Source organism: Xiphophorus maculatus, chromosome 19 (assembly GCF_002775205.1).
Source record: "Xiphophorus maculatus strain JP 163 A chromosome 19, X_maculatus-5.0-male, whole genome shotgun sequence".
In the NCBI taxonomy this organism is placed as follows: Eukaryota; Metazoa; Chordata; class Actinopteri; order Cyprinodontiformes; family Poeciliidae; genus Xiphophorus; species Xiphophorus maculatus.
This window is the reverse complement of record NC_036461.1, coordinates 18,338,735-18,361,116: the sequence shown is the minus strand read 5'-3', so window position 1 is coordinate 18,361,116 and position 22,382 is coordinate 18,338,735. Positions and strand designations below refer to the sequence as shown.

The following is a 22,382-nucleotide window of genomic DNA, read 5'->3' as shown; positions in this document are numbered from 1 at the left end:
AGCACGCAAACACCTTACCGTCATGTTCTCCGTGTTCAGGTTGTTGAAACTGTACACGTGGTTGTAGACATGAAACAGGTGACCCTCCATTGCATAGGCACCAGGCACGCACACACGCGTATTCAGGGACATGCATGCATGCAACACACAAGCACGGTGCCGTCTACGCTCCACAGGTGTGCTTTTCAACAAGCCTCGTATCGTGCGTTCCTCCTGTAGCCTCTGCTTCTTCTCCCATCTCAGCACCAAAATGCTCCCTTCCAGTCACACACACAAACAGATGCACACTTCCTGCTCTGTCTGCTGCAGCGGCTGCTGTTGCTATGGGAACGGCAGCATAGTACACGGTACATACGGTTGGAGAAAACCCCTACGTGGGACCATGTTGGTGGGAGTGAGAGGAGTGGCGGCTTAAATAAACAGAACTGCATCAAAGGAACCGGACTGTTAGGTATACCCATGATGCTTCACTTTAATGGATATATGTTTTGTTATATTTTAACCTACTGTTATCCCCATAGACGTCTATAGCTGCTGGATTTAACCAGCAGCTTGTGTTGCACATGAGCAGCAGCTAAGGTAGATTTCACAAAATCTGAAAAGAAATGCAACAAAACCTACATATTTAGGTGGTTTGAAACTGTTTTGCGATAGATGTTAGACAAAGAAAATTGCTCCCCTTGTCTAGGTCTTTCTAGACACTGACAAGAAGAAATGGTAATAAGAGACACTTTAAATTAGCAGTTTCAGGCCAATTGACCCAGAACCAGAATTTTGCGGTTTTAACATTTGTGTAACACAAAAGAAGGTTATACAACTCAACCTTTAATTAGAGGTGCACAAAGAAATCACCTGGTGATTTGAATCGGACAATATTCAGCTTGATCGGCCCACACCTGGAACCGCACAGCTGAAACAGTCTGATCAGTGAACACAGCATAAATAAAAATGTCTACATCACTGTGACACTGTTCTGTGTGGATGCTGTTATTGAGAGAAAAGGAATCTGCTGGGGTGGGGTTTCAGAGACACAAACACTATTTATTCAAATATAAAAAATAACTCAGTCTGATGCAGTGGTAAATTGGTCGATGACATGAAATCTGAGATTTTCTGATTGGCTAACCTGATCAGTGTCGGAAGAGTTGGAACGCCAAACATTTTACCTTTTCCAGCTCATATTTGATTGATTGGTTGACTAATTACAACTTTAAATGATAAATGCACTGTGCATAGTGCTATTCACTAATCTCAGATGCTAATGACTATTTTACAATGCTAAGTAACCATTTTTTTCAAAAATGTTATTGATAACCAGGTCTGTAGAGAGTTCTCTCTCTCTCACAGTGTGATGTCACCTCTGCTCCTAAAATAGAAAATGAATGGCTGGTGATTGAAGGAATGCTACACATAAACATTCTGGAAGCCATTCAGAAGCAGCTGTTTTCTGCTTTTAGCTTTAAAAAAATAGAAGCTAAAAGCAGTACTGGCAGGTGAAAGGTTTACAAAAATTTAAGATCAGCTCCAAACCCCTACACTGTACTCTTTGGGTTAAATAACAGGTAGAAAACCTTATAGTTGGTTGTCTTTGATCTTGGTTGTACCCGATACTTACCCTCTCCTAGCTTCAGTGTAGAAAAAGTACCAGCAGCTGCAGCTTGAAAAATGCAGGCTAGTAAACAAAAATACTGAGAAAACTGACAGACAAGCACTTAAGCATGTATTCAGACTCAACACAGACGCTGCAGTGCCCACACAAAAGCTAAAAGAGTATGAGACACAAACACACAAAGTACGACAGACAGAGAAACAAACAAATTCACACATGCGGACATAAATGCTGAGTCAAATCTGTATAATCATCGGTCTAGATCCCTGATTCCACACTGGGAACCAAGTTTAAACTGCAGGGTGTTGTGATAAAAAGAGCTCCCTAACTGCTGTGTACTACGTCCAAAACCCCCTGCATAACTGCACCGTGTCGCAGCCAAAAACCCTCCCAACGTACTTCCTCTGGGATGCGAGGGAGCAGGGCTACGGTGATGCAAAAGCATTCGCATCCGTATTCTACCAAAAGCTCAGAGTGAAATTGTTTCTGACCAAATATTTAAAGTTCCACTGAACTGCACTGATTTTAATTACAGCGATCGCTTCCCTTCACCTGAGCCGATGTCGATTTAGGTGCTGCGCTTTCGAAGAGGCCCAGCTGGCTTCGCAGCATGTTTGGGAGAATTCACTTAACTCCCTGTCCAAAGTATTTTAAGCAAATGCTTTGCGAGCATGTGGCATGTGGGGATGGAAATTTGTTCGGCCATGCTTCTAGGAGTTTTTATTTCTTTTTCCAGCAATGCTGGTTTGTTACTCAGAATACCAAAGATCTGTAGGTGCTCATTTTTGCTCCAGCTAATGACTACTTCATTGATAGCAAGGTCTTGGCAGCTTTTCAAACACCTGAATGAACGACACACGAGACTTGTGATGAAACGACAACAAAGGGAAGAGCCTGACGGATGCACTAACCACAACATAGGAAATGCTGAAAGAATAAGGTGGAAGTATTCGGGGGGGTTGAACTATAAGCATCCGGCTGACAGATGTGTGCGAGTGTGAAAAGGCATATATACCTGCTGCGCTGCGTCACCGTTAACCATGTGAGGCATGAGAGGGAGTTCTCCGTTCAGGAGGGGGGGCGGAGCCAAGTCCAGTGGAATCTGGTCTGTCATCATCATTGTGACGTACATTCATGGAGAAATTGACTGAACTGCCCTACCTGGGAAAGTACAGAGAGAGAGAGAGAGAAAAAGAGAGAGAGTGAATCAGCACATCCTCATTCTTTAGGCATGCACACAATGGCTTGGTGAAAGTCAGGAGAAAGAATGACACATTTTTAAAGGTCGGAAAACTTGGTTTGTTATATTGTACTGTTTGTCATGATGGACAGCTTCTTTGAAAACGTAAAGCATTCATAGCAACCATCACACAGTGGCAGAGAAAACACAGCAAAGACTAACAATACAGCGATCACCAAACAAGACATTAAGTGTTAAATGAACAATCAGATGATAGGTAATTTTGAAACTCACTCTTCGAACAGAAAAAGAGCCTACTGAGTCCTGGCTCTATAAAACACAAATGGATGATGATCTAACAATTAAATTTAATAAATAGTTTATTTGTAATAAACTAAATAACTGTTGACAAAAACAACACAAGGGGTATGTCAAAATGACAGCTAATTGATAACACAGAAAGGAAAATAGTGAGTGGTCTTATTTTCACTGAAGATCTTGGTCAGCAGAAAAGTTCTCCATGTTCCAGATTTCATCTATATTTATGAATTAGCAAGCATATTGGGTTCAAGGAAAGCAACAACCCAGATCTGAGGAGAGAGAACATAGTACAGCTGATGGCGTACCAACGATGGACAATTCAGGAAGAGTAAGGAGCTAGATCATCAGGGTAACTGTGGGTGTTGTTTGAGAGCATAAAGTTTCTCATATCAAAGATGTGTTTATTTTACTTTTTCACTTTTCTAAATTTTAATTATAAAAAATTCTCTAGACATCAAAATGCTGTTGTATAAATCAACAATCGCTCTTTTGAATTATTTCATGCATGTAACCCTTGGGGCTATTTTTCACTTCCTTTTAACACTATTGTGTTAAAAGGCTGTGCAGAATTGGTATTAAAAATAATAATCTGGTCTTAAAACTGTAAAAATTCTGTTTCCCATTAAAAGCTCTATAAATATACTTATAAATATTTTGACATAAATTCAGAAAATACAGTGTCAAAATTTATAGCTGCAGTTGTGTTTGTCTCTATGTTTATTGTTGATTTTTTTTTTCTTTACAAAGCAATTTTACACTTCATGTAAGCAACAAAACTCTTCACTAATGTTGAAGAATTGCTATTTGATTTGGTTTCAGTTTGATTCAATCAGGGTGTGCACTTGAATCAAAATCCAAGAGACAAGTTTGGGAAACTCAATGAGTACAGCGGAAAAGGACTGTTATGAGATGGATATGGGCCTAAATCCAAAAGATTTAGGTCCAGGATCATTTGTGTTAAATGATCCTGGAAGTGAAATAATAAAAGGAAATGTTATGCAAAACCAGAAACAAGAAGCATTTCCCGAGGTGTTGTGTTTCCCTTAACCACTGGCTTTGTGCAAGAATAAATTCTAATGAAGTCCAACAAGCCATGTCTTGTTGATATAAAAGGAAATAAAGATTAAAGAGACAAAGGGGAAAACAGAGACCAAACCAAAGTGTTTTACTGTCAACAATAGCCCTGTGGATTACAGTTAGCATCCTGTTTGCAGAACTAATGAAAAAAGAAACGGCGGATAAGAAGCGGTCGGATTTTTTTAATTTTTTTTTTTAAGCTGAGTAAGGACAAATGACTGTTATCTTAGAACAAACCAGATAAATCTAGCATTAAGCGTTTATGTAATTTTTATTATGTCTAATTGTTTTGGTGCTCTATGGACCAAGTGGAAGATAAAACTAGAAGAGGGAAAAAAAAGCCAACAATGCTATTATTCTAAAATGGAAAATGACATGGCATCACTTAACCGGCTCTTCGGCAGAAACATAAAGAAGGATTTTAACCAAGCTGCTAAACCAAACTTTAACAAAGTGTGTGTGCATACACATACAGTATATACTGTGGGGGGGAAAACCCCAGAAAAGATAAACATACAACTAAATCTCTGAAACTTCCAATCGCGTGTCAACCATACGTACGCAGTGTCCCCGAGGGAAACGTACACATGGATAAACTGAGGAGTCCGGCCTCAAGTGTTCTCCAGGCTCGCGCATAAACACGTCTACAAACATACAGATTTACTGTGTGAAGTGGACTAAATAATGTAGGTGTTCAATTTCAGCGCCGGAGCCGGTAACCACTGGTAAGGAGCCACTGACCGCTGGCAAGACGATTCTTTTAGTGCACACAAGGACGTATGCAGCACACGATACGTATGTGTTAGGGATTTCTTTTGATGTGGCTAAGTCAGAGAAAGCCGTCTGACATCCATCTCTGACACATATAGTTCATAAGCATGTGCACGTGTGCAGCGCATTCCTCCAAAAGCAGCTGTGTGTCATTGTGGACCTCCTTTCTCAGCCAGCCCTCTATTACCATTGACAAGGTCGCTGGAAGGGTTAGGTTTAGATCACCCAGCTGGGACTTGTCCTGCTGCAACATAAACACGCCACCCTTCCGTTGCCTCTTGGCAAATTTCAATCAATCTTTTCTTTTATTTCTCGACTTTGTCTTCATCGGTGTTTAATTCTCCATCGACGCCCCGTTTCCAGCTCACCCTAGCCCTCCTGACTTATACACGCGCACACGCCTACACACCCCCACACACGCAGACCGATGGTAACACCACCGTGAGCTTTGCCAGGAAAAAGAATAGACAGAGAAATGGAGAATGAAGACTTAACTGGAGGCAAAATAGGGAGTGATGAGGGAGGAGAAGAATTACAGGAGTAATTTATATTGGAAAATATCAGTCAATTGATCAACATGTTAACCAAAACTTAAGCTTTTTTCTTAATGGTGCATGGACTCACACTACCTAAAGAGGAACCACAAAATACAGCTGATGCTTTGCTTATTCTCCCGAAAACCTCAACTTATATTGCCTTCCATTGTGAGGAATAGACAAATATACAGTTTTAAAGGAGTGGTATTATGTAAAGTGGACTTTTTTGAGTTCTATCTCATATTATTATGTTAATCCCTCATCAAAAACATACCTGGAGTTTTGCTATGATTCTTTCAGGCATGTTTGAGAAATTCTTTAATCTCCCATGGCAACCATTCAGCTTTGCGAAACGCTTGGGGAGTCCAAGCACCGCCTTCAAGGACAGAGCTCCTCCTCAGAGCTGCAGTTTCCAAGTTTCTGAGCTTTCGCATTAAAGAGCAGCCCTCCCTCGCAACGCCGCCACTCAGCTCCTTCAGACTAGCCAGCAACAATTAGCAACACACCTGGTGGAACAATGCATCTGCCGAGCTCATTATAAGGCCAAAGCTGGTAAAAAGGTTGTTAAAGGTTTAATAGAAAAGGAATTTTGTGATGACTTTATGAAGGCAGACTGTCAGAAAGAACAGGACTTCCTTAAAAAAATTACTATATTCACACAAATGCTATTTCTGATATAAGGAATTAATACTAACATCACTTAATGCTTTGTAGTTTGTGCTGAAGAAGATTCATTTATCTCAGCATGCCAAATGCTTGAAGTCTCTAGAGAAGTGCTGTGACTTACTTTCTGATTAATTTGACAAATAATTATTTGACTCCCCGCTACTTTTTACAACCTGTATCCCAATCCATCTGCAAGATGCAAAAACAGAAGACATACTGTATGATGACAATCTAACATACTTCATAAATGTGAGAAGACTGGCATTTCATTCCTGCACAAATAGGCCTATGTAAAAAAAACTTTTTTTGATATGTGAGCACACGACAAGATAGGACACAGTGTAACATTACCTCCAGAAAAACTAGAGCTCCTGTAACTCTCTGCAAGCTTAAGTACACCAAATCTGACTTTTTATGAACACTCTTTAATGGCAAAAATCAGATTTTTTCCAAATAAAACCCAAGACACTTTCATATGTGGTCCTGATACCAGATTATCTTCATGGTCACATTCCATCTGTCCTTTATGCCACTGAGGTGTGACAAATGACTCAGCGTTATTAGAATGAAATGTAAACAAAGCACCAAGCATGACATGCACCTATACTGAAAATAGTCCTAATGTTGGCAGCTCCGGTTGCGCAACAACTTCATGCTGAGACTGTTCCAACTAGATCCAAATATATTAAAAAGTATTTTGTAATCAACCAGGATGCAATGTGAATGTGGTCCGAGAGTTTAACCATTGGTTAAAAAAAATAAGTGGGTGAATATGAGATTTTAGGAAATTAAGATTTTTGCATTAAAGATTTTATTGCCGTAGATTTTTTTTACGTAAAGCAATTTAAGGTACATAATCTGTCTCACAAACCTTGAAAAGTGAGTGAGTGCTGTAATTAAAGGCTGCAGAGAGCTATCTCTGCTTTTTAGAGCTCACATTTTATATTTTTATTGATCTTTGTCTGCCAATAATTCCAGTTTCAAAAGCCAATTTTTTTGAATCGCTATAAGGCAGAGATTTTTTTCTGTGCCCATCTAAAGCATTCTGAAATATTTCAAACTAGCTTTAGTAAAAGCTGCATCATGAAACTTTTTGCACACTGTTACTGCTGTGCCAGACAGACACACACGTCACATCAGAATATCTTAGATTGAATGTAAAGCAACGCAAAAACATACTGCATGGGAGTTTCAGCGTTTGTTTTTAACTAGTTTTAGGCAATATTTAAAGTGCTGTAAAAAGTCTTAAGGCTTGATTGGCTTTTTAATGTTGTTCTGAACTAAATATAATCTTCTCTACTTCTCCAAACTTTCAAGTGCAGATAAGATACCATCAATTTATCCATTCTTCTACTGTATTTTGCTAGTCCAAAAACTGATGTCTCACTGAGCTTTCTCCAGCTCAATTTTGGGGATCTAAAGTTGTTCCCAGGCCAGTCACAGGGAAATATTGTTCCTTCTTTGGATTCTGGCTCTGACTCAGATTCTCATCAGGAAATGATCTGAAAACCTGCAAATGGAGGCACTCAGGAGACATCCCATTCAGATCCTGGTACTATTTACACAGCAGCTCCACTGCGGATGACGGAGCTCTTCATCTTATCTATGTATAAAGCAGAGTCCTGCTTTCCGATGGAAGCAACTCGTTTCGGCTGCTTGTTTCCAGGATCTCATTTGTGCGGTGATGATCCATATCTCATCACCACAAGCGAGATTGGAATGTAGATACAGATTACTCATCAATATTTTACAGCATCCCTGTAAAAACAAAGAAAATCGCCGATTCCTTTTAAGCTTGACAATGAAAGGTTTTAAAATTAAATCCAAATAACATGCATATGTATTTAAACTTCTGTTCTAGCAATAAATAAAAAAAATCCAGCTTATGCGATTACAAGAATGCTGCATGAAGTTCACACGTGCCTTATGGGTACCTGCAAATAACACATCCTGTTGTTGCATTAAAATTTCAAAGTAGAGAGCCAAAAGACACAAGACGAAAAACAACGTTTTTCCATTTGAGTCCCATTCATTAGCAGAGTAACTATAGATGCCCTGTTATTTTCCAACTGTGGCGTTCCACATGCTTCCTGCAGGATGTAATGTACACACTGGAACATTTAATGCATCTGTGAATGAATAATGAGCATCAACGCATGAATAATGGCAGCAGCTGTTGACAGCAGCTTCATACATCCACATGCCAAGCATACATACATACGCAGATGCAAACAGACAGTGCGGTTCCCTTTCCCCCACTGGAATGCTGGAGGAATAACATGGAGATTCCAGGCAGGGATAAGTTGTTTAATTTTAAAATTCCACGTCGGATCTGTGCAGCAATCAACCGCTCATCTGTCCGCATGAAGGGTTATGCTGTGAGCATGCGTGTTGATGTGCATGCATGTGAATGGATGTTAGCACATGTGCCATTAAATGAAAAAGCCTTGTGTAAGCATGGAAACTGTGTGTTGCATTAAAGATGCATATTGTTAAAGGCCAATGGTGGTGCAACAACACACACACACTCAGAGGTCTTAGATATTCAGTGGAAGATCTGACCTCATTACACAACAGTCGTTACTTATAGTCATTTATTATTCACACACACGCCCGATGACTCCAGTCTGTCCAACCTGATGAAGCGTAATGGATATTCGCAACCACCTAACAGACAGTCTGACTTACTTCCAGGGTGGTGTTCGCACCTCTCTGACACACCGCAGCACGTTTGTAGCTTCCGTCCGCTCCGTGGCACACGCAGGTTTCTGATCATTTCACTCTGCACTTTCACAGGGCCTCAGATTTGATCGGCCATTTAAACGGAGCATGACGTCTAGTTCACACACGATGACATGACAAGCCCTTTTCATAAGTGAATGTGTCACAAAAAGAGATAAGCATTGATTTCAGATGTAATCCTGTCCTCGCTTCAGAACCCCTATCTGGAAGCGCCCGGAGAGATTAAAACGATTTAAAAAGCAAGTGGAGGGGAAAGGGATTTATCATCTGGAGGTGAAAAAAAACACACACACACACGCATACAAAAAGAGCACTGGTCCTACACATAATAAAATGACATTTATAAAGTGTCATTTTATTATTTACAAATTATGTACAACTCTGCATAGCAGATGTACTTGGCATGGGCACATTAGTATGACAGATGAGTAAAAATACATGTCCCGGTGAACTAAAAAAAAAATTATTGGGTAAGAATCAGGACATTTTGTTCAATTTGCTGGCTGCTGCCTTTTGCCCTTACAGTTACAACACAAGTTTTCATGCTTTGCAAAGCTTCTGGGGTCCAGTATTATCCAAACAAGAATCTTTTGGGAACACCCAGAAAATGCATGCCTTTGGTAAGGTTAGTTTTATTAGCTACTTTTACAGCAATCCGTAGTGCCAAAGCAACAAGTTAATCCTCTTGGCGACAACAGTAAGCAGAGTAACAACTACAAGCTTCCAATTGACAAGCCTTGAAGTTGCTATGGGTGTTTGAGTTCAGCAGAAAGATAGAAATCACCCAATCTAATCTCTTTGTCAGCAACTGGTTATTGGTCACAAGCTATGCAGAAGTTTTAAAATGCTGCAGGGATCATCACCACAAAGCTTTTCTCTCCTACTGGTTGAATTTCCCTTTGGGATCAATAAAGTATTTTTGAACTGAATTGAATTGAAGTCATTTTAATAAATTGCCAGAGAAGTGCAGTTTCGTAAAGGTGGAGTTTCCCCCAGCTGTTTGGATTTCAACTGCGCATGCTTTTATGTTGCAATAAAATATCCGAAAACAAAAAATATTTCTACGTTTTAAGAAGTCAAATTTAACACTAATCCTAACTTATAACCTTGAGCATTACTGCACAAATTGTCCTGCTAATTTAAAGTCTTGCCGAAGAGCAACACAGTCCCATAAAACAAGTGATTTACCAATTCTACCTCCAACAGTCTAACTTCTATAACCTCTGTGTGGCCTTCCAGGTTTCATCTATCAGGGAAGAAAAAGCATCCTGTCCAAATACTAGGGATGGATGATGCTTAAAATATTAGAATATTTTATCATATTCATCAATATGATAATAAAAGCAAAAATAAGGAAATATATAGTAACTATTACTGTATGGAGAACCTCTTGGGGGGAAAAAACAACAGTAAAAAACAATAATTTCTTCATGGAGTTGTGCACTACACACAATAATTCCACTGAATCATATTTTGAAATGTAAACGCAGAGGTTTTTTTTGGTGGATCACATGTCAAGGTAAAATTTTCCAATTCAGTCATTGCGGTGATTACAATAAACTGCAATCAACAGCTGATAAACGCCACCTGAGTTTATCAGTATTACTAATAATCAGCAATTACTTCCTGCAAAGTTCTTATGAATCTTTGATGTCGAATTCATAGTTTTCCAAACTGTTCTCATTTTTTGAAAAGACGGTAATGGAGGAATGGATGGACAGATTGACGGAAAACAGGACTGAGATTTAAGTCTGGGAATTCAAATATTTTTCATGCTCTGTTTTCTTGTTCCATATTTATCCAGACATCGGAAAACCCCTCAAATCAAGGTCCTTACTTTTTCAGACTACAAAGTAGCCCTGTTATCATAATTTATCATTTTCACAACTATGAGTGACACAATAATTGCTGACAACTAAATCAATGTGCAAGAAATCTGGTTACATGTGAGCATTCCAGACATAACGGCTCAGCTTTCTTAAAATTGTGAACCAAGAGCATTTCTATCAATCTTTTCCTTATTTGCAGCCTGAGATGAAATAAGAACAGCAATCTCTATAGTGGTGGGAGTTGTTCCTTCCGCTGTGCATTAGCGGTGACGAAGCACACAAGAAAACGAGGAACAAGAGAAAGCAGGATGAAGAACCGAAACTGCACTTTTGTTGGAAGTCTGTTGCTGTTTGTGGCGAGATCGTCATGAATATCGTCATGGCTAACTTGACCTCACCGGCTGTATCCGAATGTGATACAGAAGAAGGGAGATAAGGAAGAGAAAAATAGAGGCACTGGTAAAGGTATCATCTTCCTTGTTGCTGGGTCTTCTGAGTAGTGAGGAATGCTCTCAGGTGTCAATGCTTAGAACCGCAGAACATGCGCGCCGAATCACACACGCACGCAAACATGACTGGGATAAATCCGAGTCCTTGCAACCTCATCTTATCAGCTGAGAGTTCCAATCCGTGCTGGCGTTTAACACACGCATGGCTGCGTCGACATGTGCGCCTGTGTACGTGTCACTGGGGAAATGGGGGCAAAGCTTCTAAATATTGTGGGAAACTGCCACCAACACCACTCCCATTCAATGCCAGCTCCTTTTACAAAAGGTATTCAGTCTCAGAGAAACCTGTGCTCTCACTCTTTCACCCTCTTTCTAATACACAGACACACACACACGCACTCATACAAAGTTGGTACCTTTTTTTTCTTTTTCACCAGGACGGAGAGAGGTGGAGTGTAAAAGGAGTGATGCAGAAAAGGAGGTAGGGGGAGGGAGGAGAGAAAGAAAAGTGGAGAGGAAGGCAAAAAGGAATGCTGTGCTTGTGCTTATGCTGACACACACACTTGGAGAAGACAGAGAGGGGATTTATAAAAGATGGAACTTCTTTTGGTTCCCACATTGGTGAGCAGCTTTTCAGCACACATGAAAACCCAGTGTGTGTGTGTGACGGGGGGGGGGGCGAGCCAGGATAGGGAGTAGTAGGTAGTGAGAATCTGAAAGTTAGAGACAGTGGCAAGGCGTTTGAAATCAAAATGTAGCTTCAGCTCATTCCGGTTGGCTTCCATATGTGTATGCCTGCGCCGGTGCAGCGCCTTCATGTGTGCACGCCTCAGTTTGTGAGAGCGGCTAAGGTCCTCCTGCCCTGTAATTGTCGTAATGATATGTCATCCACGAAGAAGAACTCAAGGCAGGGTGGGGTGGAATGCAACGGACACATTTGAGTGTGCGTACGCTTGCAAAACTCTGCAAGAACAAGCTACTTCTTCAAAACTCCATAAACCGAAGACTCGATGGCACGTTTTCCACTCCAACAGATGAGACGGGGCACGTCGGAAAACCGAGTCTGAGGATGAATGAAGGTCCCATCTTAGCCAGATGCTCCTGGAAGCTTTCCAGACACTTTTAAGTTTCTTTCAAAACTTCTAATTAGGGATTTTCTCCCAAATGATGACATATGTATAGTGACTGTAAGAAAAGTGCTGTCTTTGGATCTTTTAAGGATGAAAAGAAGACAGTACTACTCAAGAACAAACCTACATGATTAAATGCAGAATAACTTCCTGCAAAGTATTGATGTAGAAATGTGAGATAATTGACCAAAGTCAGACATTTTTCACTTGAATTTTCCTGACTGACCAGTTGAAAACTCAAAAATTGAAGCTTTTTCAAATTAGTGAACACACCATAATGAGACTAAAAGTTAAAGAAAATAAGACATTAATAAAAACCCTGTTCAGAAAATGCTCTGTCATAGCTTAATGTTACCTCTATTCCATTTGTTCATCTTCACATATCATCGTTTTGACGCAATAAATCAGATGTCCTGATGTGTCAGGTCATCACATCTATACATTTTGGAAATCATTTAGTAAGTTCCGATTGATGCCTCCAGAGTTAAATGCTTAAATTGATAAACGGCCCTAACATTTCTTATCATGGCAATTAGAAATTAAGGAATTATCTAGTTTATGGGGGGATGTTTTAATACCATAAGCTTCCAAAGATCTCCAAGGTTGTGGTCTGGTTATTTACTGTCATGTCTAAAAATAATAATTGCTATACATCCCACAAATAGCTGAAGTCAGCAAATACTAGAGAGCTCCACTAAAATCGTTGATAGCTGCTAATTTCAATTTCACCAAACATCTTTTAGTATACATTATACATTACTGCATTACTGCATACTGGTGTTGCCCTACCTGAAAAGCTAGCATCCATAGCCTTCCTTATCTCTGCTCCTGGGTCTACAGCCAATCAGTAGCAAGCAAAATCAGTGGTGATTCTAGATTGGATGCTTAGCAAACGTTAGCCAACAGCTAGCTTTATATCTCCTCGTTATATAGTTCTCCTCGTTAGTACAGTGGTGAGTATCCCCGCCTGTCACGTGGGAGACCGAGGTTCGAAGTTTGTTTCAGGTCCCTCTTGAAAATGAGATCTAGATCTCAACGGGGTTTACCTGATTAAATAAAGGAATAATAAAAAATAATAATAAATATCCAAGTATTTCAGTTTCCCAGACTGCTTTCTATTTTTTCAAATATTGTAAATATGCTCTACAGAAAAAAAATGTAAAAATCACCAAATAGGTGAGTTTTCCACAAATAATTTGAAGTTACGATCCACAGAAATCCGCAAATACTGAACCACGAACAGACAAGAGTCCACTGTAAAGCTGCTCCAGAAGTGTCTTTACATGATGTAAGAGTTCATGTCACACTCTATCACAATATTAAAACCCCAGTGTATTGATGTCAGAAGTATAGAAGAAGCTCCTCCCACTTTTTAAACGAGTGAACACTTAGCTGCTAAGCTAGCTTCTGCCAGAACTTCTGATTGGTAATAAATTAAAAAGCTATTTATGTATTTTTAAATAAAGACTGGTGTGCACTATATACAGTTTGAGATTTATTAAACCTTCATTCTACACATTAAAACACAAAAAGGCTCATTTTTAATACTTTCTTTGGTACTGGGATCTCCACAAAGTCAAGGCTGAATTATTCATTTCTCATTACCGATCCTTTAAAACGCAGTTTTTGAATTTGATACTCCTTTGCTACTTGTAAAATTAAGACATACACATTCTTTGTTTTCTTATGAACACAGGACTTGTGTATTTTCTTATCTTCTGAGCTAAATTAAATGTTCATTCGTTCCTTTTTTTGTCTAGATTTTTTTCTCTTAGGTTTGTCTCCATTTCCACCATTTCCTCTACATGCCAGAAATTCTGCAGATCGTTGAGTCCAGCTGGACCACAGGCAAGTCAAGACTCAGCCCTTCTCTCCCCAAGCCATCCTTCGACCTCAACACCAGCACACACACACACACACACACGCACGCACACAAAAAGAAAACACACCAACACACACAAAATGAGTAGCCTGGGCAAAGCCTTTCTCCCCTGTCATTCTCTCATTCATCCATCTACCAGCATATCCAATCCTCTCATCAGGACAGTTTTCCAGGAACATTGGCAAGAAATAGATGACCCAGTGACTTCAAATGAGCATTTCTGCCGCCTTTTTTCCAAAATGAGCCGTTTAAATGCCAGGTTGGAAATTGTACGGCGCACTGTAAAGGTTTATATAAATATACACAAATCATAACATGGCCCTTCCTTTGGTAAAAACTCTTTGATTTATTTAACATGGAAAGACAATAACTTCAACTTGCCTGTTTCCGTGCAAGACAACATGTAATACTTTAAAGCTAGTAGAGACTTTATCTTCAGTCAAACTCTCTTTTAGATACAATTGGTTGCCTGTTAGTGGTAAATCACCCCTTTGACATTAACTTGAAGGTAAAAATGTAGTTTTTTTTCCTACTTTTACTTGCTTTTGTGAATGTTAAGCCATTTTGTGGGGGTGAACTGAAAGCATTCAATGTCAGTTCATTTTCTGATTTTCTGGTTGGTTAGGTTTTTGTACACAGCTAAATATTTTATATTTCACATTGATATACTAATCGAGCAAGTAACTTGTATGAAATAAGCGAGACTGCATCTGCTGATGAAACATTTTAGATAAAACTATTCAGGTCTTTTGCTGGAAAATTATATTTATTGGAGTAACATCATCCCATGTCCTGTATAATTTGACCAGATTGCTAAGAACATATTCCTGGTGTGCATCAGTTTCATACCCAAAAAGTCAAATATGACACAAGCAAACACAACAGATGGAAGAAATAACGAAGGGGCAAAAAGAAGATAATAGAAAACGATTTTCAGCTGTTGATTTTGTAACTGGGTGTTAGACATCCACCTTAATGAGAAGGAGCCGACATACTGACTTGTATAAAGCAGTTCATGGTAGATGAACATTTATGCTTGAATTTTTCAGTTATGAAACAAACAAAATTATGCTGGTATTTAAATGCGATGCAGCAAATTAACTTGGACACACTTAAACTCAACCCGAATGATTCAGAACCTGGCAAAAGTCATTGTCCACTATGTGGTTTCTACTGGCAGCTAATGAGCTTTTTTGAGCCTCTAAGGATGAAATCAACTCAAATCCTGACAAAACACACTTAGCTTCTTTTTTCCCTCTTTTACTTTAGTACACTTTTAAAACCTTTACATTTTCTGAAATCCTCTTGCAGTGTTTTTGTCATTACTGTATGCTTTGTGAAAAGAAAACACCGTCAGAGAGTACCTTCAAGGTTCATTCTGGTCTCTACGAAGCAGCTCAGCCACAGACTCAGCCCAGTGATAATCTGATCCACTTCCTGGAAAGACCCGGCCTTCATCACGTTCCTCTGCCCTTTTAAAAGCACAGCTCCCCTCTCTAAGAGCCTGGTGGGAAGTCATTGGCTGTTGCCTGTGCAGTGGGCGGGAATAAGTAATAGCTGACAGACAAGAAGCAGCAGCCTATTTCCAGAGCCAGACTACAGTTACACAATTTTGCGCACATCCATTGACAAGACAACACCCTCAACACAGAAAGATGGCCAGACAGAGGAGGTGCAGCAGGAATAGAAAGGGAGAGTGAGGGAGTGAGAGGGAAGAAGTTGAGAACGGAGAAGAAAGAAACAGAGGGCGGGGTAGGTGGGAGATCGGTTTTCCTTGAGAACAAAATGAAGAGGAAATGGCCATTTTACACTCAGGTCAGCAATTGTGGGAGAGTCCCTGCAGCCACTGCATACGAGTGCAAGCCTGTGCTTGGGAGAAACAGAAAGGTTAATAGCTCTGTGGTGGTTGATCACCTGAAACAACCACTAAGTGGGAGTTTGGGAGTTTGGTGTGCACAACTAACATAGCACGTTTGCACACAAACCATTATTAACAGGGTAATGTTCATTTGTGAGGGAGAACAAAAAACAAAGCAATTCAGTGCTATGAAATCAACATCGTCCATCCAGGGGAGAACTGGCAGCTGTTTGCAAAGAGAAAAGGTGAAAAAGACATGTGAAGGAGGATGTGAGAAAGACGGAAAGGAAGGAAACTGATAAGACCAAAAAATGGGGATGGAGAGACAACGGGATCGGAGGTGGAGTGAGCACAGAGGAAGAAACGTGTGGAATCCTAATTGTGTTATTGCCGCAGAGCAAACATGAGTCCTGTCTGTCATACTGCACAGTGGGTAATGTGTGTGGGAGACAAGGAGGAAGAGAAAATTGAATGAGTCCAGCAAATCAAGAGTGAAGCCAAGAGTTTAGGACACACTCTTCGTTTTTCATGCATTAACACAGTTTACAATAAACTCTGTGTCGAGCCGAGGGCTCCACTGAGAGTTTGCTGCTAGCTTTACATTAGCACAGCACTGCTGTCTATAGCAGATGCACACATCTGCTAGAGCCGGCCCTCCCTCTTACAGCTGTACAACTGTGAGTTGGCTGGCTGTGTGTGTGTGTGTGTGTGTGCGGGCGTGTGCGTGTATATGTGTGTGTGTGGCTGGTTGGTTGGGCTGGGGGCCAGTAGGCAGTAAACCCACAGTAGAGGCCCTGACAGTCCAGCACTTGCCACGTAGCAGCGACGTAGCTCAAGAAAAACGGAGAAAAAAGCAAGACATGTTTGCTGCAGAAGGAAAAAGAAAAAGGGTTTCAATCAGCAAGGAGAAACTAATAAGGCTTGAAACAACGTGAGTCGCTGATTAGAGCTAGTTCTGGAAACAGAAGCTGCAAGGCAAACATCGAGGCAAACTGAATTAGCGCTGCTGTTGATCTCAACCAGAAACAACGATGTTTCCTACATTTGCCACAGACAGGACAACAACACCTCTCTTTGGGGTCAAAACGCAGAGCGTTTGTCATTACTGCCACGACAAGCATTTGGTAGAATCAATACTTACTGATTTGCGTAATTACTTCATCAGCCTCATTATAGTCAAAAACCTTTGGAAATAAACAGAAAAAATTGCTGATCACCAGAATTAGAAGATTCAAAGCTTAAATGGACCTAATTGTAAGTTACTGCACCATAAACAATCTCTGTCAAGGTGTGCTGACAATAGCTTTCTTCAGCTGGGGCAATGTTACCGATAAAAGAAGACTCCAATTCAGAAGGGATGCACTGATATTTCACCAATATTGCATAGATTTTTCACTAGCTTATCAACACCTCGAAAAAAAACTGCCACAAAGCTGTCTTCACCACTGTTTCTCTGCTTCAGTTATACTCCACACACTCCTGCGATGCGTCACTATCACTGTCACATGACCAAACAAATACCACATGACCGACCTCTTCCCCATTCATATTTTGCGTTTGCAGTGGTTCACAGTGCATGAATGGGGTGTGACTTCATGAGGCAGAAGAAGTCAAAGTCCAAACAAAGAATTTTGTTCCAGCATCTATCACCGCGTTATGAGAAAACTGAACGCTTTCGGTCTCTGAATGATCAAGTGGTGAATCTCTCTGAACTATGTCACCTCCCACTGTTTTTATTCTTCTGTTTGATGTGTGCACAGACAAAACACACCTAAAAGTATGGACTTTTTTGCATGCAATTCAAAAATGTGATCTAAATAGTATATTGGCTAAAAATGTATCCCGAGGCTAATCATTATGTATAATTTTATAGATCTGGACTGGTGAGAAGCAGCCGACACTCCCACACTGAATTCCTGTTTATTTTTCCAACCTATTTGGAAAAGCAGATCATTAAGAACCAATAGAAATCCCAATGAATCCACATCTTACCATCTAACGTGCTCTGTCAATAAAGAAGGTGTATTTGTTTTGTTTTAGATTTTTTTCTATCAGTTTGGTGGTACATGCAGATCTTAGTATTTACTGATGCAGTGCTTGTTATAGAAAGTTTGAGAAACAAAAACCCATTAAAACTCTTCCTTTTAATATCTCTATTGTATCAAATAGATTTGTTTCTAATTAGTCAAATAGATCAATTTTCCATCTGCAGATTCAAAAGTGGAATGCTACCAACAAGTTAGTTCTTTTGGCACCAGTATCGAGTTTGAAGTTCTGGTATTTTGCTGCCATTACAGGGAACACACATTTTGTTGGTGTTTGCGTGTTTTTTATACAGAGGAAGTGGCTATTTTCCCACAAGCGCATGAACATGAGTCACTCTTCTTCATGCTGGCGTTTCCAGATTTTTCTTCTCTTTTTGTCCTCATCCCCTCCTCTCCTCTTTTCCCTACTTAGACCCCACTCCCCGTCTTCCTCCTGAGAAGAATTTTCTCTACTGAGGGCAGAGCTCACAGGAAACTCCTTCCTAACACCTCGGATCTTTCAGGCTCAGCTTGTCCACTGCTAGGACCGGCGGTTTCACAAGGCTGCAGACTAAAAGCTACGGTGGGCTTATGTCAGCTGGAGGCACAGCCAGACAGTTCAGACCCTAGTAATAATATTTATAACTTCCAGTTATCAGGAATTGTCTGACTTGAACTCTATCGACTTTTCACATCAAAAGGTTGTTGAATTCTTGATTTTTTTACAGCGTTAGCCTCAAGACCATTTTTCAGCCAAATACCATTAAGCCCTGCAGATTTTTGGACTACATGCTAAAAACTTCCATGCATTTAGGTGTGCTTTTCTGTGTATGTTTTAAACCGAAGAAAAATTAAAATAAAAAAAGTGGGGCGTGCCGTGGTGGTGTAGTGGTTAGCGCGACCCACATTTGGAGGCCTCAAGTCCTCGACGCGGCTGTCACGGGTTCGACTCCCGGACCCGGCGACGTTTACCGCATGTCTTCCCTCCTCACCTTCCTTCTTTCCTGTCAGCCGACTTCATAAAAAGGGACTCTAGAGCCCACAAAAAGACCCCTGGAGGGGTAAAAAAAATAAAATTAAAAAAGTGGCGGCAGAAGACGCACCAATCAATCGTCCAGACATCAAACCTAGCCAACCTCCCCTTAGCAGGTTTTGGTGAGCTCTTCAGCAAATAGCATGTACTATTATACAATTTTTATTTACTGAAATCAGAAAAAGATTAGGTACATGTGCTAAGGTAAAATAATAGGAAGGTGTTTATGTTTTTAATTTGGATTCAAAAGATATTCTTTTTTGAAAACAACTTGCAACAAAATTTGAATTTGCACATCAGAGCTAAACAAAAATGAAATTTGTATCTGCCAGGAAAAGCTGAATCTTTATAATATGTTCAAAGTATAAACAAGACCAGCATAGAACAATTTGCTGGTAGAAAATATAGAAGTTTGGGCAGGAACTTCCCAAACTTATGTACTCCGGATTTTTCTTCCAACATTATGACACTTGACTGAGAAATGTTTCAGAAATGGGTGTTTTTTTCAAAGTCATAGCCACCTCTAGTCACCATGGCAATATGAAGGAGGACTGAACTCTCCTCAAGTTCAAACAGCATGTCTTTGTCTATCTCTCTTTCTCACACACACACACATGCGTCAAAATAATCTGATCCGCTATGGTTACTAATGCATTTGAATCCCAGACATGAAAACATTATTCTAGCATGAACTTACATAACACCAGCTTTTGTATTACCTCAATATTCATCTCGCTCACATTTATTAGTGTGCAAAGCTGTGATTATGATTCCTTGGCTGCAGAACTGACGCTTTTCCTGGAGGCAGCGTGTATATCGTGCATGTCTATGGGGGTTGCATATTTTTACAATAACAAAAAAAAACAGTGGCCAATAAAACGTACTTAGTCATTTTTATGCACCCATGCTCAAATGGCATCTACCCTCATCCTCTATGCCGGCTGCAGCCCACTTCCAGCTTTAACCTGTCTAAGCCCTTCTTCTTCCCTTCTTCCTCCCCCCACTATGCATACACTATTGGCCCTACTTCCCAAACAACCCGCTTAGCCTTCAAAAGACAGCCGCCCATTCAGAAGGTTTCAAGCCTGGGTGGGGTGGGTCGGGTGTTGGGGGAGAGAAATGCAGCACAGAATAAGGTTAAGGGGAGAGGAGAGTGCAAGGCTCTCATTCCCGCTAAATTGTCCCACATGGCTGAGCGTGCTTAGTTTAAACAAACACAGCCACTTCCTCTCCGCTGCGCACAGCGACACGCAGACAGGCGCGTGCACGCACACAGCCAACCAGACTCACGGACGTGTGCGCAAGTTTATTACAGGAAAATTATAGGGAATTATAGATAGCCGTAAATCAGATGCGAGTCTTACAGGCAGGGAGTTGCAAATACGGACCAATGGGAATCAAATTTTAAATGCGAGTAATTATTGATGTAATATCACCAGAAAACAAGTGGCAAAGCAAGGCAAAGTCCAATTTTGCCAAAGTTTAGAAAAGAAGTGATCAAAGGATTGTCATTGTTATTTATGCACATGTTGTTTGTCGCTGATATTTTTCGGTTCTCTGTTCCTTTTCCCTTTTTCTGCAGGGGTACAAGCAGAATACAAGCGTGTTTTCTTGCATTCTCTCCATCTTTCTTCCCATCTTGTATTCTTATCTCCCTCTCTCTTCTAACTTCTTACCACAGCATTCTTTTCCTCATCTGTTGCGATGGAAATAAACCCAAAACAAATTCTAATGAATATATGAAACAGATATAAACTGGAGCAGCCTTAATGCTCCATTTGTGAAAGTAAATCACAATAGTAAGACAGTAAGACAACAGTTCTGACTGCCATACAGCCGGTTAGTACACAGTAAAAAAAGAAAATAATTCATATTAAAAACAAAGGGCTAAAGAAATAGGCTTTTTGACGTTTTTATATTGGTTAGACATGCACAAAAAAAAAATCAGCACTTCACCTCAAGTGATCCTGACCTGTGATCGACTGGTCAGAAACTCAAAAATGCAATTGCCGCCAGGTTGCACTGACAGTAACCATATTCAGCAGCAGTGATGCTAAGGACAATTATGATGTAGAGTTATTGTCAGCTCCTTTTAGAGTCGGTTATGTGTTCAACATGTTGTCAAAAGAAACACAAGGATGTTAGAAGTTATTTACTTGTTACAAACAGTCTTTGTCTGGTTCATTTAGGATGCAGGAGAACAAAACATTTTACCACATAACAGGAAGGCAAAGTTTCCCTTTATGCTTCTTAAAGCAAAGTGGGAACAAGCTAAAATTAGCATTAACAAGTTAAAGGTTTACAAAAACCATAGAATTAGAAGTTGACCACAAAAGTCTGATGGTCTAAAAGGAAGTCGTCAAAAAAACTGGAAGTTTTCAAAGTTTTGAAAACGTTGCTCTTCGTTCAGGCTTCAGGCTAGCAGAGAGAAAGTAATTTAAAATGCTGGTATTGTTTTGGAAATATCAGAGTTAAGGTAAGGATACACATTGTCAAAGAAGTATACATACAGACTTTTCTTTCAGTAGTACTTGCCATGTTAACTGCACTAATCATTGGTATTAATAATGATATACACACACATATGAGATGCTAAGGACAATTTAAAGTGTCAATACTGTGATATTTTTGCCTTTGCTTTGAAATAATGATAAAATCTATTTTGCACAAATAGTGTGACTATATTTCAGTTCCTCAAAAGAAATGCTTCTCTTTGAGCGTCTTGTAATAAACAGTCATGTTCAATAAATTTTAACACATTTTAAATGATCATTTATTGCAGTAGCTCAATTTACTATTTAATGGAATAAATACACACAAAGTGATTTGTTCAAGCCATTACTTCTGTCAATTAATATGATTTTCTTCATAAAGCTAAAGAAAACACAGCATTTAAGATTAGAATATTTCATCAGTCCGTCATTCTTAAACTAGTACATACCAAATTTTAACATAATACGTCAACAGGCAACTGTTATCTATCTCTTTATTTAATATGAAATTTAAGCTACAAATTTAAAACTACAAGTCTTTCGTCGCACCATGCTGCTAAAAAAAAGAAATCTCAACCGGGGCCGCAACACAAAACATCCACTGGTTCATGTTAAACTCTCTTTGACTCAAAGCCCCCCGTATTACCTCGCGCTTCAGTTCAATGACCTACAATCATTGTAATCAGCTCTAGATTACAAGCGGCTAATAAAGAAGAGTGAGAGAGGACAACCGCAGAGCCCAGACAATAAGGCCACATTCATTGCCAGTGGACCTGCTGCCGT

General features: G+C 39.9%; 1 protein-coding gene across 2 annotated transcripts in view; it reads right to left on the bottom strand.

Moving 5' to 3' along the window:
* The window catches only part of fndc3b (fibronectin type III domain containing 3B), a 110,199-nt gene that overhangs the window by 77,103 nt on the left and 10,714 nt on the right, over nucleotides 1–22,382 (bottom strand). The window contains exon 2 of one of the 2 annotated variants that reach the window (XM_023352428.1): nucleotides 2,625–2,770. In XM_023352428.1, the coding sequence (XP_023208196.1) occupies nucleotides 2,625–2,741 (117 nt within the window). In that variant the 5' untranslated portion in view covers nucleotides 2,742–2,770. The other variant, XM_023352429.1, reaches the window with a different exon arrangement.